This window comes from Lotus japonicus, chromosome 5 (genome assembly GCF_012489685.1).
Source record: "Lotus japonicus ecotype B-129 chromosome 5, LjGifu_v1.2".
Classification (NCBI taxonomy): domain Eukaryota; kingdom Viridiplantae; phylum Streptophyta; class Magnoliopsida; order Fabales; family Fabaceae; genus Lotus; species Lotus japonicus.
In genome coordinates, this window is record NC_080045.1 from 44,203,235 (window position 1) to 44,219,988 (window position 16,754).

General features: G+C 36.9%; 2 protein-coding genes and 1 pseudogene across 2 annotated transcripts; 2 read left to right on the top strand and 1 right to left on the bottom strand.

The window, feature by feature from the left end:
- Positions 1–1,906: 1,906 nt before the first annotated feature.
- On the top strand, positions 1,907–2,515 carry LOC130716766 (uncharacterized). Its single transcript, XM_057566772.1, has one exon. The coding sequence runs from the start codon at positions 1,913–1,915 to the stop codon at positions 2,471–2,473; it is 561 nt and encodes a 186-aa protein (XP_057422755.1). The 5' UTR covers positions 1,907–1,912; the 3' UTR covers positions 2,474–2,515.
- A 764-nt stretch (positions 2,516–3,279) lies between these two features.
- LOC130719612 (subtilisin-like protease SBT2.4) lies at positions 3,280–8,440 on the top strand. Its single transcript, XM_057570230.1, has 10 exons — positions 3,280–3,467; positions 5,190–5,334; positions 5,457–5,854; positions 5,953–6,048; positions 6,225–6,294; positions 6,420–6,702; positions 6,812–7,143; positions 7,226–7,493; positions 7,661–7,933; positions 8,028–8,440. The coding sequence occupies exons 1-10, from the start codon at positions 3,280–3,282 to the stop codon at positions 8,438–8,440; spliced, it is 2,466 nt and encodes an 821-aa protein (XP_057426213.1).
- Positions 8,441–12,060: 3,620 nt separating this feature from the next.
- LOC130720060 (O-fucosyltransferase 15-like) lies at positions 12,061–16,504 on the bottom strand (annotated as a pseudogene).
- Between the last annotated feature and the right edge of the window lie 250 nt (positions 16,505–16,754).

The following is a 16,754-nucleotide window of genomic DNA, read 5'->3' on the forward strand; positions in this document are numbered from 1 at the left end:
ATTATATGTATGGATTCTGGGTTTGGTTGGATGGATTTGAACTGAATCCGAAATTCGATCCGAACTTGGTTGAGTTGTAGTAAAATTCATCCGATTAACCCGATTAACCCGACTACCCGATCCAACCCGCATTTTTTCTATTGGATCGGATTGGGTTGGACGAGTTCATTGGATCTACCCGGCCCATGTTCACCCCTAGCCAGCAAGGTCACTTTCAACCCTCCTATATCCTATCCTATAGGTGATAGAAGTGGTAACTCTGATAAGTGTCACCCCATCATTCCATGTCTTTAATTATTCATAAGCTTTCTCTATCATACTATAATTAGTAAATGATATCATATTTATATTTTCTAATTTTTAAGTAATTTAAATATTAATTAATTCCATATTTTTGAAAATTATTAATGTATTAATATTATATTTAATAGTTATTAATGACATTATAATAATTAAAAAAGTCAATTGTAACTTTTTTCGAAAATAACTACTGTATTAATTTGACATTTAATGATTTTTAATGACATTTGAATAATTAATAAAAATCAATTATGACTTTTCTACCATTAAGATGTATGCTGACAAAGTCTTTTTTCAATGATTACTGTTATTTTTTATATTACAAAAAAAATTGAATGTAATAAAAAAGTCTGACGTTTAAAATGATATTAAATATGCCATAAATTTTTTGTTATCAAATAGTAGAAAAGTCACAATTGACTTTTATTAATTATTTTAATGTCATTAATAATCATTAAATGCAATATTAATTATTTTCTAAAATATTAAATTATTTAATATTTAAATTAATGAAAAATCAGAAAATATAAATATGACATCATCTACCTACTAATTATAGTATGAGAGATAAATCTTATGAAGAAAGACATAAAACGAGGAGGTAACACTTGTCGGAGTTGCCCCTTTTTTGTTTTGGATATAGTATGTAATATTTGATATAATAGTATATGATATATGATATGATATGGATGGATAAAAAGAAGAATATGGATGATTGGAGAAATATTTTTTATTGAATTTTTTCTCTATAACGTTTAAAGTACCATTCAAAAAAAAGTTTAAAGTAATTGGTTAAATATATATATGTAATGATTCATCAGAGAATGTAATAACAATATTACCATTATGAGAATCAATTATATTTAATAATTTTTTAGGCTAAAATGCACTTTTGGTCCTTGATGTTTTAAGTTTTGCAAATTTTGCCCCTACTTTATTTTTGTCGATGTTTCTACCCCTCATGTTTTCAAACAGTGCACCATCTACCCCTCCGTCAGTCAGACGTTAAAAAACTAATGAAATGAGCTGATTTGGCTTTTCTTTTCATATTTTTTGGACCTACCATGTGGAAATTACAAGTGAAATTGGAAAAAGAGGGCATGAGATATTCAAATTCAAGACCTGTAAGTAGCAAAACATGCATTTCATCAGTTCAGTTACATACATAATTGATATACACATTAAGCAAATTTAATTTATATCATTTCCTTGATCATCATTAACTTCATATACTCATTTTCATCTCTTCAATCCACTCAGTGACTCAGGAACCTCTCTTGAGAAAGCCTGACTAACGAAGGGGTAGACGGTGCACTGTTTGAAAACATGAGGGGTAGAAACGTCGACAAAAATAGAGTAGGGGCAGAAATTGCACAAACTTAAAATATCAGGGGCCAAAAATGCTTTTTAGCCAATTTTTTACTATTTTATTCAAATATTCTTAAACAATTAATTTACAATATTATGCTTATCAATTACTCCGTACAATGTGTGAAGTAATAATTTACCATTGAAAGGACTAGCTAGGTTCTTAATCTATATAAAGTTATAAACAACTATAAGGATACAATGATCATGCGCCGCTAAGAATTGAAAAATAAAACCCTCAATAATGCTCCTATCGTTGTTTTTTCTTCTTTCCTTGATCTTCAATATTTGTTATGCTGCTAATTGTTTACCTCCATCAGTCACCTCTAATTTGTATGAAAAAGTGTGTTTTGATACAGGAAATTCGACCTCCAGTACCAATCCCTGCCCAATCACCAACCGTTGCCTAAAACTTCTGGAACCTTACCCTCAAATCACTTCGGCTAAAGACTATGTTACACTGTGCAAGTTCTACCTAAAGGTGGCAATAGAGAATGCAACAAAAGTCCATAATTATTTCAATGAAGTGATGAAGAAGAACTCTTCTTCTGAAGCCTTGAAATTATGTGCAACTGTTTACTATGACGGGTTTGTTAACGAATTGAAAGCTTCATTGGCTGATTTGGTTAGGGACCCATCAAGTGCAAACTATGATGCCTTTACTGCTGGAGATGGAATTAACGCCTGCAATAGCCTCTTGGATAACGAAAAGATATCTAATCCTATTCTTCATACCTTAAATAGTGACATGTCATTTCTTGTTGTAGTTGCGTTTTTTGCTACATACAATCTTCCAGGCCAGTAATTGATTCATATATACATATATGTTGGCTTTTATTGAATTTTAACCAGCTTATATAAAGGTATCTTTGATTCCAATTTTTATTTTTATTGATGTTCGGATAATTGGACCGGTCATGAATCAATGAGGGTACTCATTCCTATTTGTTCCACACATAGTAAAATTAAATTTCATATTTGTTAGAACAGCAACAAATTCACCTAAAAAAAAGTTATTAAAGATGGCTTTATTTCTACATAACCAAATCAACCGAATGGAATCAATTCCCAAATAACCGCATTATATTTCTGATTTAATAAATTCAATCCTTCCATTAAAATTGCTATTGGACACACCCAATAGCTAGAAATTTGCACTAGCAATGATATCGCACCATATATGATTTTGCCAAGATTTGACACACTCAATTAATAAGTGGTTCGTTGTTTCCATTTCAACACTATAACTGCACAGGGCGCGTTTCTAATCTAAGTTAGTTTTCTTTAATTTGAAGCCATCCACATGATATTGCATGCCTAGCGTGATACGGTCACATGCTTTTGTTTTTGTTGAATCACTTTGATGAGTAAAACATGGTAACGCTTGGACTTAGAATACTAAATTTACTTAGGATGTCATATTCAAAGTTTTGTTCACGTTTTTTCTTCCCTTTAAAGATAAACTTTGTTCACTTTAACACTGAGGTTATTAATTAGAGTTAATTATCTCTCTCTGCTTGCATCTATATATATTATTAGACTCGTGATCACTATATATCAACTCAAAACTACCAAATTAAAACTACACCTTTAATTTAGCTTGTTGCAACCATGGCCAAAAGGAGTGTTGCTACCATGGCTTTACCATTATTCCTAAGCATTTTCATTTCCATCTTCTTGATTTCCATAACTTGCTTTCAAGAAGAGCGATCGATATACTTGGTCTTATTAGAGGGAAATGGGGTTGCATTTCATGAAGGCCTATGTGATGGAGATTCATCAAGAATTGACCCCAACAGGTTAATTACATATACCGTATCTTATTTCTTCAATTTACTCTCTCCTTTTTTCCTTATAAATGATTATTGATCCGTGAAATTCTTTATATGTCAAAAAATTAAACTTTTTATTCAAATGTTGATTATGTGTATGAAAAATGATTTGTTGAAAAAGGAAAAATGTACTTCCATAATTTCAGTGCCTCGAAAGGTGTTAATCTAGGGTCATTGGCTAAGAGATATCCTTACACTAAAAAAAATTAAGGCCACCTTAAAATTGATGTTAAATTGTATTTTGTCTTCTACAGCCCACTAAAGTTTATACTTGCTATATGTTAAAACAAGCAAGCATATATCTTCCAAATCAAAGTGCATTAGGGATTATTGGGTGGTTTGCTTGTACTGTAATAAGATCCTTTTAGTTACAAAGGCTTGGCATGATTATACATTACCACCTGGCAATTTCTCTTTGATTATACATTAGCACTTGAAACGCATTGATTTTTTGCACAATGAAATTCCTGAGATCGTAAATTACTTCCATTTCCTCTCTTTTTTATTAATTGTTTATGTCAGAAAATAAATTTGTTCATATTTATCTGTCCACTTAAAATTTTAAAAGAGAATTAATTAGTATTTTCCCAAATAATGCATTGTGAATAAATGAGAAGAGTTAAAGTGCAATTTTTAAAAAAAATTAGGAAAGTAAATAATACTTTTAAGAAAGTTAATAAAATTAATTGCATTTCTTAATATGTATTTTTTTTCTCTTCCTAAACAATTAATAGTTAATGTCTATACTTTTATTAATTAATGTGTATTGATATATAATTAATGTGTTAATTATTAGTTACTCTGTTCATAATTAACTATCCAAAAAGAGAAAAAAAAACATACATATTAAGAATGACGATTAATTTTATTAATTATTAGAAAAAAATTATTTGTTTTCATTTTTACCCTTTAGAATGTATTATTTTTCCTCATTTATTGTTCACACAAGAAAATTATTTGGAAAAACATCAATTAATATTTTCTTGAAATTCTAAGTGGATAGATATATAGATACAAAAATATTTCTTCAAAGTTGACAATTAATAAGAAATGAAGGTAGTAGTATATAATAGTATATATTAAATATTTAAGTCTTTGTTCTTTGTTAAAAATAGAATAAACATATACATTAAGAAATATAATTAATAAGGTTAATTTTTTAAAAAATTGTTCTCTTTCTAATTTACTTTTCAAAGTATATTTTTATTCTTAGAAGAGGTTAAAGTGTATTTTTAGAGCTCTTCATTTATTTTTCTCCTAACAAATTATATGGAAAACAACAATTAATAAACTTTTAAAATTCTAAGTGAGCAAATATAAAGAAATAAAAAAGAATCTTCCTAAGTAGGCGTTAATAAAGAACGAAAGTAATAATTTGTTGTGGTTGATTGTATAGTGGTTCACCCTTGAATCATGTTTTTTTACAACTAATATAATTAATATTCAGTCATGTTATTTATAATATGTTTTATACGTGCTAAAAATACTTTGTAGAAATGTCATTTTAATTTGTAAACCACATATATATATATATATATGTGTGTGTGTGTGCGCGCGCTTTTCTTAGTTCGGGGGAGACAAATGTGATTAATTTATATAATTATGTTTCAATCGCCCCCACAATTTAAGTTTATGTGTACCTTACACTAATAGTGTGTTTGCTTTTTTTGTGCATTGCTAACTATACAGCGAAGCCTCGAAGGCGCGTGCAAATCACTTATTGGCATCTCACGATCTACTTCTGCAAAGCACTTTAGACAAAGGAGGCTACAATAAACTCCACAGTTTCAAACACATTATTAATGGTTTTTCTGTCCACACAACCCCTTCCAAGGTCCTCTTCTCTAGCAAGAAATATTTAACTTTAATCCCCACATTTCTTCTGTTTGATTTGGATTTTCCTAATAATTTTAGAAATCACCAAAATTTAATCCCTGATATTTCAAAAAATATTAGGCTAAAAAGTTGAAAGGTGTTCCGGGAGTGAAGTTGGTAGCAAAAGACAGAGGAGCTAAAAAGATGACAACTTACACTCCTGACTTTCTAAATTTACCAAAAGGAATATGGGCAGAGGAAGGAGGAGTCAAAAATGCAGGGGAAGGAGTTGTTATTGGTTTTGTTGACACTGGCATCAACCCACATCACCCAAGCTTTGCTTACAACCCTTTGCACCCTTTCAATTCAAGTCCCTCTCCTTTCAGAGGTGAATGTCAATCTGGTCCAATGTTCCCAGACACGTCTTGCACTGGAAAGATAGTGTCAGCTAGGTACTTCTCAGCTGGGGTTGAAGCTGCTACCACCCTCAATGCTTCAGTAGATTTTCTTTCACCGTTTGATGCAGATGGACATGGCAGGTTTGGTTAATTAATAGTTATTAAGATGGGGCGTGTGTTTGTTAAACTTTTGGGATAGTAGGTTCTTGACGCTGTTTGTTGTGTCTAATTGGTTTCAGTCATGTGGCATCTATTGCTGCTGGAAATGCTGGTGTTCCTGTTGTTGTAAATGGTTTGTTCTATGGGCGATCCAGCGGAATGGCGCCGCGTGCAAGGTCAGTTTTCTGCTTGTTTTTTTCTATCAGGGTTATATTGGTTGTGTTGGATGTGAGATGAGAAATCATTGTTTCACATCAGCTTCAACCAATGCCACTGAAAGGATAAAGAAATTGTGTAATATTTACACCACAGGATCAGACTTGTGGCTATGAATGTTGCTTTCTTTTTGCAGGATTGCTGTTTATAAGGCTGTCTATCCAACAGCGGGAACTGAAGCAGATGTCATTGCAGCTATCGATCAAGTAAGTGACACTGTCTATCTCAAACCGATTAGATCCATCATGCAGCTTGATCAAGTAAACCCTAAACCCTGAGCTCAACGGAAATTCAAACACACTAAAGTAGCTTGTTTGAGTTTTGATTACAGGCTGTGATGGATGGGGTGGATATCATAAATCTCTCTATTGGACCAAATGAACCCCCAGAAGACACATTGACCTTTTTGGGCTTGTTTGAGATTTCCTTGCTATTTGCAAGAAAAGCAGGAGTTTTTGTGGTGGAAGCTGCAGGGAATAAAGGTCCAGCACCTTCATCTGTAATGTCATTCAGTCCCTGGAGTGTGAGTGTTGGCGCTTGCAACACAGATAGAAAGTACCATGCTTCACTTCACCTTGGAAATAGCCAAACAATCGATGGAGTTGGACTATCAGGTAGTTCTGTTCTGCACCCCTAAACAATCCTTCAATGTTAATCTATACTTGTGTTTGTGTACCACTTCAAATGTTCAGCGTTTGAGATTCTAACTAAGCTACACTACAGGACCCAGTTTGCTAGCTTTGTTTAAGCTAGTATTGGCTAAGGATGCAATGAAAACAAATGGAACATTCCCAAGGACTCCAGAGTACATAGAAGAGTGTCAACATCCAGAAGCTTTGGACCCTAAGATAGTGTTAGGAAGTGTCGTTATCTGCAATTTCTCAGCAGGTTTCTCTAATGGAACATCAACTCTGGCTGCCATTGTTGACACCACAAAGGCTCTAGGATTCGAGGGTTTTATTCTAGCTGCAAACCCAACCTATGGTGATTATGTTGGACAGCCAATTCCTTTTGCCATTTCTGGTATTTTGATCCCTCGTGTGGCTGATGCTCAGGTACAGAAGATAACATAATAGAATTATCATTTAAACAGAAGCTATGCAATTAGATAAATAAAAAGATTTCTTTGAAATGTAGGTTCTATTACAGTACTATGAAGAACATACCAAGAGGGATGAGAGAGGAACTGCCATAGAATTTGGTGCTGTTGCAGCTGTGGGGGAAGGAAGAATTGCCTCTTTCACGGGGCGATCACCCGTTGTGAGTAGATTTTCTTCAAGGGGTCCAAATATCATTGACAAGGACAAAGATCCTGCTGATGTACTTAAACCTGATGTTCTTGCTCCAGGGCACCAAATATGGGGAGCCTGGAGCCCCATGAGTGTCACAGCACCTGAGCTGAGAGGTACATTATAACTATTATTTGCAAATAGAACTGATATTTAAATAAGCTATTAGCATCAATCAGAGACAAAGGAATTTAATCCTAGGTCCCTGTGATTAATGGGGGGGAGTTCAGTAGTTCAATCAGTTGACACTGTAATTTAACTCTTTTACTGCCAACACATACAGGAGACAATTTTGCAATAATTTCTGGTACCAGCATGGCCGTGCCTCATGTGGCTGGAATAGCTGCACTTATCAAGCAGTATAATCCATCATGGGATCCATCAATGATAGCATCAGCAATCACCACAACCAGCACAAAGTATGATAATCTTGGAGAGCTTATCATGGCTGAAGGCTATGGTATCAACACCTTGTATCCTTCCACTCCTTTTGACTATGGGGCAGGCATTGTGAACCCCAACTGGGCCAGAGATCCAGGCTTGGTACTTCCATCAGGTATGCTACTACTAGTAGAATTAGAGCCAGAGAATTCAATGCTTATTCCCCTTGGTTATTGTATTGTACTGAGAGCAAAATGGTCATGAAACAGGATTTGCAGACTACATCAGGTTCTTGTGCTCCGTGCCAAACGTCGACAAGGGCAAGGTAAATGCAACCACTGGAGAACAATGCCATAACCCGTTTGACTATCCATTCAATCTAAACCTTCCTTCCGTAACTATATCTGCATTGAGAGGATCAGCTTCTGTGCGGAGAACTGTTATGAATGTAGGAAACTATACAGAGACATACATAGGCTCTGTTCTACCTCCAAATGGAACTATAGTCAACCTGTGCCCAACTCTATTTACCATAAGTCCACAAGGAAAACAAGAACTTGAAATAAAGCTCACTGTCATCCAACCAACGCAAAATTTTAGCTTTGGTCAGATTGTTTTGATAGGAAACTTGAACCACATTGTAAGAATTACATTGTCAGTTCTACCAGTTTCAGTACATTGAAAAATTGAATATTCAATATATTAAGCTCGGTCGAATACGGGCTTTTTTACAATAATAATTCATCTTCTAAACTTCCGATTTTTCACAATAAGTCAGTTTCAGATTTTATTTACGGTAATAATCATGTTGGGTTTGCCTTTGATGCTACAAGAAGATACCAGGGTCGTATGTATGAAATGAAACAATGTCAAAAATTTATAATAGGAAGGAATTCATAAACGAATTTCTCACAACCTCTCTTTCTGGCCTAACCAGCGTGATGAAATCAAGAAAACATAAGACAACTGTCACTATCTGACAGAGATCAGTCTCATCCTAAGTAATGGTTATGAGTGTTGTTATAATGACATGAACTGACCAATTTAGCCAGATAAAAAAATGAGTGGGAAAATGAACATTGAACAATAATGTTGCAAAATTACAATGGGCAATTACAGTCAAACTATATAAATCAATCAATCTGTCCTGCACATACATTCTTTACACCTAGGGTACTTGTAAATACTTCTGGCCTTTGGCCTTGTCTGCACATGTTTAGTTTGTCTCACTGCTTTCCTCACTCTGTTCAAAAACACGCCACTCTATGGAAGAGTTCTTCATAAATATATCAGCAAGCCTGCGTTTATTTGGACGTTTGTTGGCATTCTGTTAGGAACTAGAAAATAGCACAATGACTAAGAGTGAAAATAGGATAGATGAACACTGAATCCTCTGGAAAATACCCAGAAGCAGTGTTTTAGGGAATTACAAATAACAGTAGAAAATTAAAGATAAGAAACTGAGGCAATTCGAGAGTGCCTCTACTCTCCCAAGCCTAATCCCAAATCAAGCCTACCTTCTCTCTCACACAATACATGCTTATATAATCCCCAATCTCTCTCTCTCTCTCTACCTGCACAGCTCATGCCACCTCAGCAAGCGGTTACTCCTCTCAAGGGAAAAGATTTGGTGCATTGCACCTCTTCCTCTTACTTTCATGGACTCTAGTAGTATTGGGCCTATTCCTAATAGTTGGGTTCCTATCATCACTCCCCCCCTCCAAACATCCTTGTCCTCAAGGATGGATGTGGAAAATCCTTCTTGAATGTATGTTGCTGCCCCCAAAGTGACCTGTAACAGCCTCCCTTTGATCCACTTCCCTGCAGAATACGGGTATGGACTATAGAATCCACCACCTGGATCCCATTGTTGAAAAGATGTGGGCCAAGTTGTTGCTGAAAAATCAGAACAGCCCCTTGAATTCCAATGTGTAAAACAAGACAAGCTTCGGGCATATGCGAGATCATAATTTCCCTTTGACTCAACCGCTAAATCATCTTGGTCCAGCAGATTTTGCCATGTAATCAATCTGTGTAATGCAACCAGAGAACCTAGAATTGCTGTCATCGCTTGTGCAGTCTGTATTGACAGTTCATTCTCTGCTAAGAACATAAGCAAAAGAGGTTGATTTTGCTGTGGAGTTGCCAAAGTCTTCTTCAGCTCATACTCCTCCATTCCCATGCTCAATATCTCCTTGAAATTCCCATGAGAACCAACATTGAATGCCTGATAGGGTTCCTCAGCTAGTAACCTTGATTTATGAAGCTGTGACAGAGAATTTAGCCAATTTCCAGTCAGCAATTCCAGTGGTCTTTGCAGCTGATATGCTTGAGCACTTAGTTGATCTAGTGCCCTCAGAATAGTACTCAACATTTCAGGTACTAGCTCTTCTAACCATGATACAAGAAGCAAGCAGCAGTATTCCCCATTATCAAACATATAATGAGCCCACAAATCCTTAACTCGACCAGTAGTAGAGTCACCATGAAAAATCAGCCCTCTACTTCCATGCGAACAAAAGTGAAAAGAACTCAAAGTACTCCCAAAAGGTTGATGCCGCGCAATATGTTCTTGTCTTCCCTTTATTTTGTTGAACTCAGTAACTTGTGAACCCCGGTTTTGAAATTCAAATTCTAATCCGGTAGAGACAATGAGCCAACATGAGGCAACACTTGTTGACCCAATTGTTGCTGAGAAGTAAGAACAACCTCCAGGATCCCAATGTGTAAAGCTCAAGGCAAATGAGAAAACACAACTTCCCTTAGAGCCAACATCAGCATTTAAATTCTGATTAGATGTCTTATCTAATGACCCTAATTCATGAGGTTGCAGCTTCAAATTCTCCCAATAATTGACTATCACTTGGCAATGCTTCCAATTCTGTTCAAGTCCCCCCCTCAGTCTATGTAACTCAGTACAACTATAGCTTGGTTTTCCTTGCCATAGGCATGACCCCACCATGGTATCAAAAGTTTTGGGTGAGTGTTGGATTTTCTGCATGTTTGCAATTGCTAATGAAGATGAAACACGGGTACCAGCAAATGTCTGAATATCAATTCTACTCTTCACTCCGATGTTCTCTCTGCCCCTGGGAGTGTCTTTACTTGGAATAACTTCTCTCACCCCATCCATATGCAATTCAGGCCTGGGTAGTTCTAGCTGACTCACATACACTGGAGAAATAGGAGAAGGGAGAATGATTGATGCTCTAGGGTGAAGAACGTAAGCTGCCCCCTGTTCTCCATCTACAGCGTTCCCAACTTGAGCCAATATAATTTCAGAATTTATTTTACTGAAAGGCTTGTTTTGTATACTTACTGTTGGGCCATGGTACCTTGTGTCAAACACTGGGCCCAAGTTATTTAAATAACACTCTATTTTGCCCTGAGCACTTTGAGGTTTTTGAAACAATTTTTGTATTACAACACAACTACTAACCTGTTGGGCCAAGCCCATTAGGTCAAAAGTGGAGCTCAAATGTTGAAATTCCAATTTTACCCTTTCCTGGGTTTTGATTCCCAAAACGCAATCCTTTTTCGCGTTTGATGCTACCTCTTCCAAGGTCGCATCTATTTGCTTCTCCTCAGCCACTGCTAGTGAAACCCAGTTTGGCGGCTTGGGTGGTGGTCGCCGATTAGCCATGGTGGTGAACCTTGCCGGAGCTGAACCGCGATCTTGACGTTCCGTAACCTTGGTCAGATTCCCCACCGCGTGAACCCCTGCTACTAAAACCAGATCCGTTGGTTTAGGTGGTGGTTGCTGCTCGTTCCTTTTTGCTCCAGCTTCTTCCTCCGGCGTAGTTAAGATGATCTCCGTCGGAATCACCTCACTTCTCTTGTTCTCTGAAATTCCGTCATCTTCGAGCCGTTCATCTTCACTGCTATGAAACTGGACCCATTCTTCACACCAATTTCTTCTCAGTTCCAGGTTGGTGGCTTTGGCTATTCTGGCTTCATCCCTCTGAGTTTCTTCCTCCCCTGTATCTTGAACTGGATCTGGTAGGAACGAATCAGAATCTGGTTCGAATTTTCTTAGTAATGCTATCACAAAATCCATCCATGTTGCCCTCTGATTTCTTCTTTTCCAGTCATACCACCAAATCAGCGCATCATGTGTCAACGCCTTCTCTGCCTCTGAGAATTTCTTTTCTTCAGATACTCCTTTGGCCTCACAGTGTTGCTCCACTGTGATGATCCATCCATAAGCCCATCTCCCATCAAACTCTGGAAACATCTTCATGAATCAATGGCTACCACAGCACCTAGATCGGTGCTCTGATACCAATGTTAGGAACTAGAAAATAGCACAATGACTAAGAGTGAAAATAGGATAGATGAACACTGAATCCTCTGGAAAATACCCAGAAGCAGTGTTTTAGGGAATTACAAATAACAGTAGAAAATTAAAGATAAGAAACTGAGGCAATTCGAGAGTGCCTCTACTCTCCCAAGCCTAATCCCAAATCAAGCCTACCTTCTCTCTCACACAATACATGCTTATATAATCCCCAATCTCTCTCTCTCTCTCTACCTGCACAGCTCATGCCACCTCAGCAAGCGGTTACTCCTCTCAAGGGAAAAGATTTGGTGCATTGCACCTCTTCCTCTTACTTTCATGGACTCTAGTAGTATTGGGCCTATTCCTAATAATTGGGTTCCTATCACATTCTTCCTCCACCATAATATATTCGATACCCGGATACCAAAGATGATAGCTGACTTCCTGAATCGGTCATGGCAAATGCATCCGAGGCAATGCAGCCTATGAAATCCAATGCGGCTAATTACAATAGAAAGTAGAACCAAAACAAATGCAGTGTTCATTTTCAATTATCTTGTTGGCAAAAAAAAAACTGAGTGATAAGCAGGTAACCATGCCCGATTAATGCCAAAAATTGAATAATTGAGTATGAGGAGCAATGTACAAAAAGTAACGCATAAAACAAAATTTCCCATAATAAGGGACTCAATTAGATCTGTAAGATGTTTAACACATATGAAACGGGAATGACAATAGCAACAAACCTGAGATGAATAATTAGCAAACGGTTTCAGTTCATCTGGAGAAAGTAAGTTCTCTTTGGTGACTAATTTAGGGTACAAGCTGGTCAAAGCAACCAACCGTGAGCGACCTCCATACAGATTAGAACCAGCTACATATATGTGTGTCTTGCGGTTAAAACCAAGTGCAGCAAGCATGAGGATGGCTTCTTCAGGTGTCAAAGGACATAGGCCTTCAGACCTGAGCTCTGAAGGAGAAGGTAATCTGCACAGATTACAATTAATTTAAGTCAAAGACTTGAAGAGTAAGGCTTTTCTCATCATAAATTAAAATCATGGTATGTAAAAGAAGATAAGCATGAACGCCGAATCTTTCCATTCCTGGTAGTATAAGTTGGAAACAGTTTCAGATAAAAGGATTATGATGCATACTTTGTAGTCTTCTTCAGTAGTGCCAATGCAGGAAAATGGATTTCACGATATGCTTCCAATTCTTTCCTCTCTTCCTCACCTCCCCCAAATTCACATAAAGAATGAGCTACCATGTCAATTTCAAATCTGAGATGTAAAGCTAGGTATTTGGATACTTTCTTGGAATTAGTTCCACTTTTCCCCTTCACTGATTCTGCAAATGAACCAACAAGATAATGATCCAATGGTCCAATATGAGCTGTATCTTCCCGTAACCTTTTAAGAAGCAAAGCACCAGTTTCTTGTATTCTGGGAACGAATTGCAAGGCCTGAAAGTTACATCTGCAACGAAGTCTCTAAATGAATTTCCCAATTAGGAAGAGCATAGTAGATTGAAATCAGAAAGATGGTAATAGTAGACCATTGCAGAGCTTGAAATCATGAAAAATATATTGTAATGTTTAAGCATCAAAGGACATTTACCTGCAGCTCAAATGGTATCGGATCAAATGCCAAGCGATTCCCAAATCCAACAAAGTGAATAACTTGATTTTTAAGTATAATAGGTAGGATGTGTTTCAAGTAAAAACTTGGCTTGGCCTCCTTCCCCATGTCAACATCTGATACCTGGAAACATGTTCTAAACAATTAAAAACAAATACAAGTGATAAAGTCGAGTTTAATCAGTTTCCTCACATGGGCAGGAAGTGACTTACAACACTGCCTATCGCCTCCAAGTCCAAAGACTGTAGTTTCTTGGGAAGTTCCCTGACTATCAAGTAATTGATAAAATACTCCTCGCTGAATTGACTATGAAAGTATACAATAAGCAATAGATGTGGGCCATGTGGCATTGAAATAATACATGACAAAAGCAAAGACTAGAAATTCCAATAAGCTATTTTGCCCCACAAATACATGAGAAATAAACTCTTAAGTCATGAGCAACCTATCAACCAAAATTATTCATAAATCTTTATATATCCTAATCAAAGCCCAGATGCATATTATAACATCCCACTAATCATCAATGTCTGAACTGAGCATTGGTCAAAGTCCTAGCTAGATATTCGGTTTTATTAAATAAAGCAGATATTAGGAAAATAAAACAGAAAAATATGTGAGGATCAGGAGGAAGCGAAAGAAGAAGGAGAGCTGGAAAGAACATTACCTCACATCTCTCCATACACTACTGTACATAAATTTGGGGATAACCAAAGTTGAATTGAGTAACCGGGCCACAACAACAGCATTACAAACCTGTTATGAATCAAAATAAAACAAATTACACAGTAATCATTAAAATAAAGCTTGGCCTTTTCTCCTCGAAAATCAACTAAACCCTATTAATTCAGAAGCATGATCATAATAAAATAAAGCAGCCTAATATAGAATACTTACAGCTACTCGTTGTTGATTGATCCCGCCATTTGCGGTAACCAAAATATATCCATTTTTCCTTCTATTGGAGTACAGTCGAAGAGAGCAGACAGTGAGCATCACCTTATGAATCAATGAGGCATTATATAAACAAAAATTAAAGTTCAGACACACTTACCATTAGGTTCCCAATTTCGCTGATCAGCACAAGGTCTCCAAGCAGAAGCAGGAACCAAGCCACAAATCTTTTGGTTCACTTTTATTCTGTCCCATAACATACAAAAAGTCAGTGTTTCTGAAAACTTGCTCCTATAGAAATTTTACTCTACCAAGTAATTGGAAAATCATTCTATAACTTGAGTCTTATGACTACCGACAGAGTGACAGACTATTTGGCTAAGATGCAATTAGTAGCTTGCACTAGGCAACCTCTGTTTCATAAGTTTTAATGCTGCTTGGTTAATTTGGCATTTCACATTGTGATCGGACCCACGGTTGCCCTCCAAAAATCACTTCTCCTCCATGACAGCTACTTCTGAAGCTTATCCAGGAATCACTTCTTCCCCCCAACGTGAAAACCTACCGGGTTTTCAAATATGCAGTAAAGAAACTCTGCAGAGAGTAGAACCAAATCTAAAAATGAATTTTTTTAGCTTTTCTGTTGGATAGTATTCGAAATTTGGATGTCTGCCATATAAGGGTTATCTTGGCCATATCTTTAGTCGATGTGCGACTTCTCAACACACCCTCTCACGCTCAGGGCTGGACACTAGTAAGTGGAATATGCAGAAATGAACAACTGTGGGGGGACCATATACAGGTGGTTCCCACTAAATGGATCCATGATAGGCTCTGATACCATATTAGAAGTTGGGATGACTAACTCTACCCCAAAAGCTAGCTCCAGCTGTGAGGATTGCATTCCAATAAACATGGGTTATCTTGGTCATATATCTAGTCAATGTAGGACTACTCAACATACATATAGTATTTGATTCTATGAGGAGTTCTAGCAGCCCTCACTTTAACATTCTTCTTTTTACACTCTCATTGCTTGGTTGAAATTCACGTGGACCCCACTAAATTGAAAGTGGGATCCACATGAATTTCATCCGGTAGTGTGTTAAAGCGAGTGTTGCTAGCATTTTTCTTGATTCTAGAAGAAGAACAATCAACATGTAGGACCCCAACTAGCCATGGATCTCTATATATACCTCTGCTAAGGCGTGGGCAGCCAATGCCAACATCCTCACATAATTACCCTTTTGTGGTTTTTTCCTGTTTCCAGTCTTGTTCCATTTTCCCTGTAAAACACAACAGAACGAAAAGGAAGAAACTCATTCAGAGGCCAAGAAATATAAGCCATATCTCATCACATCAGTATTTCTAAAAATGCTGTATTCTATTTCTACGCCCAAAAACTCACACACACTACCTATACAACTATTATCGAAACCTCAAGGATCAAACATCTCATCATGTGAGTCCAATCCAATCAGAATCATTCAATTGAATGATGACAAAGTAGAATCAAACACTGACCTGAAGAAGGGAAAGAGAAAGAGAAGAACGACGTTTATGCGGTTCATATTCTTCATGGTGGTGGTGCTGTAAGCGGAGAAGCATAATCCAATTCAAAAAGAAGAAGAAAGCTAGCAACACCATAAGCGCCAGAAGCACTTTTTTCCTTCGATACCAATGCGATGATGATGATGATAAGGAAAGTGAAGAAGAAGAAGAATGGGATCTATGGGAGCTGGAGGAGAGGCGGCTCGGGCCAAGCCTCGGCGAATGGTTCGGCGTCCGGGAGCTGGACCGGCTCCGATCAGCAACCACCGCCTCCAAACTGGATACCATGATTCGGGTTCGGGTTGGATCCGAATGGAAGTCTGAAAGAAAGAGTTTAAAGCGCAGAGACAAGAAATGAAACGAAATGAATCTCTAGATTTTGCGTGGACGTGTATCCAATTATGCTAAGATCTGCGGTTCTTTTTTTAAAATGATGATGTAATGTAAAAAATTAAGTAATTTACTAAAAAAAGTTTAGAAACAATTTACTAGTATATGGGATTGTTTGCGACGGAAGATTAAGCCGTCACAATGTCCTTGGTTTGAAGCGATTAGCAACGGATACTTAGAGAGAGATATTTCGTCATAGATTTACAACCGCAACAATGAGAGGTGGTTGGAGGTTTGGCTCTCGA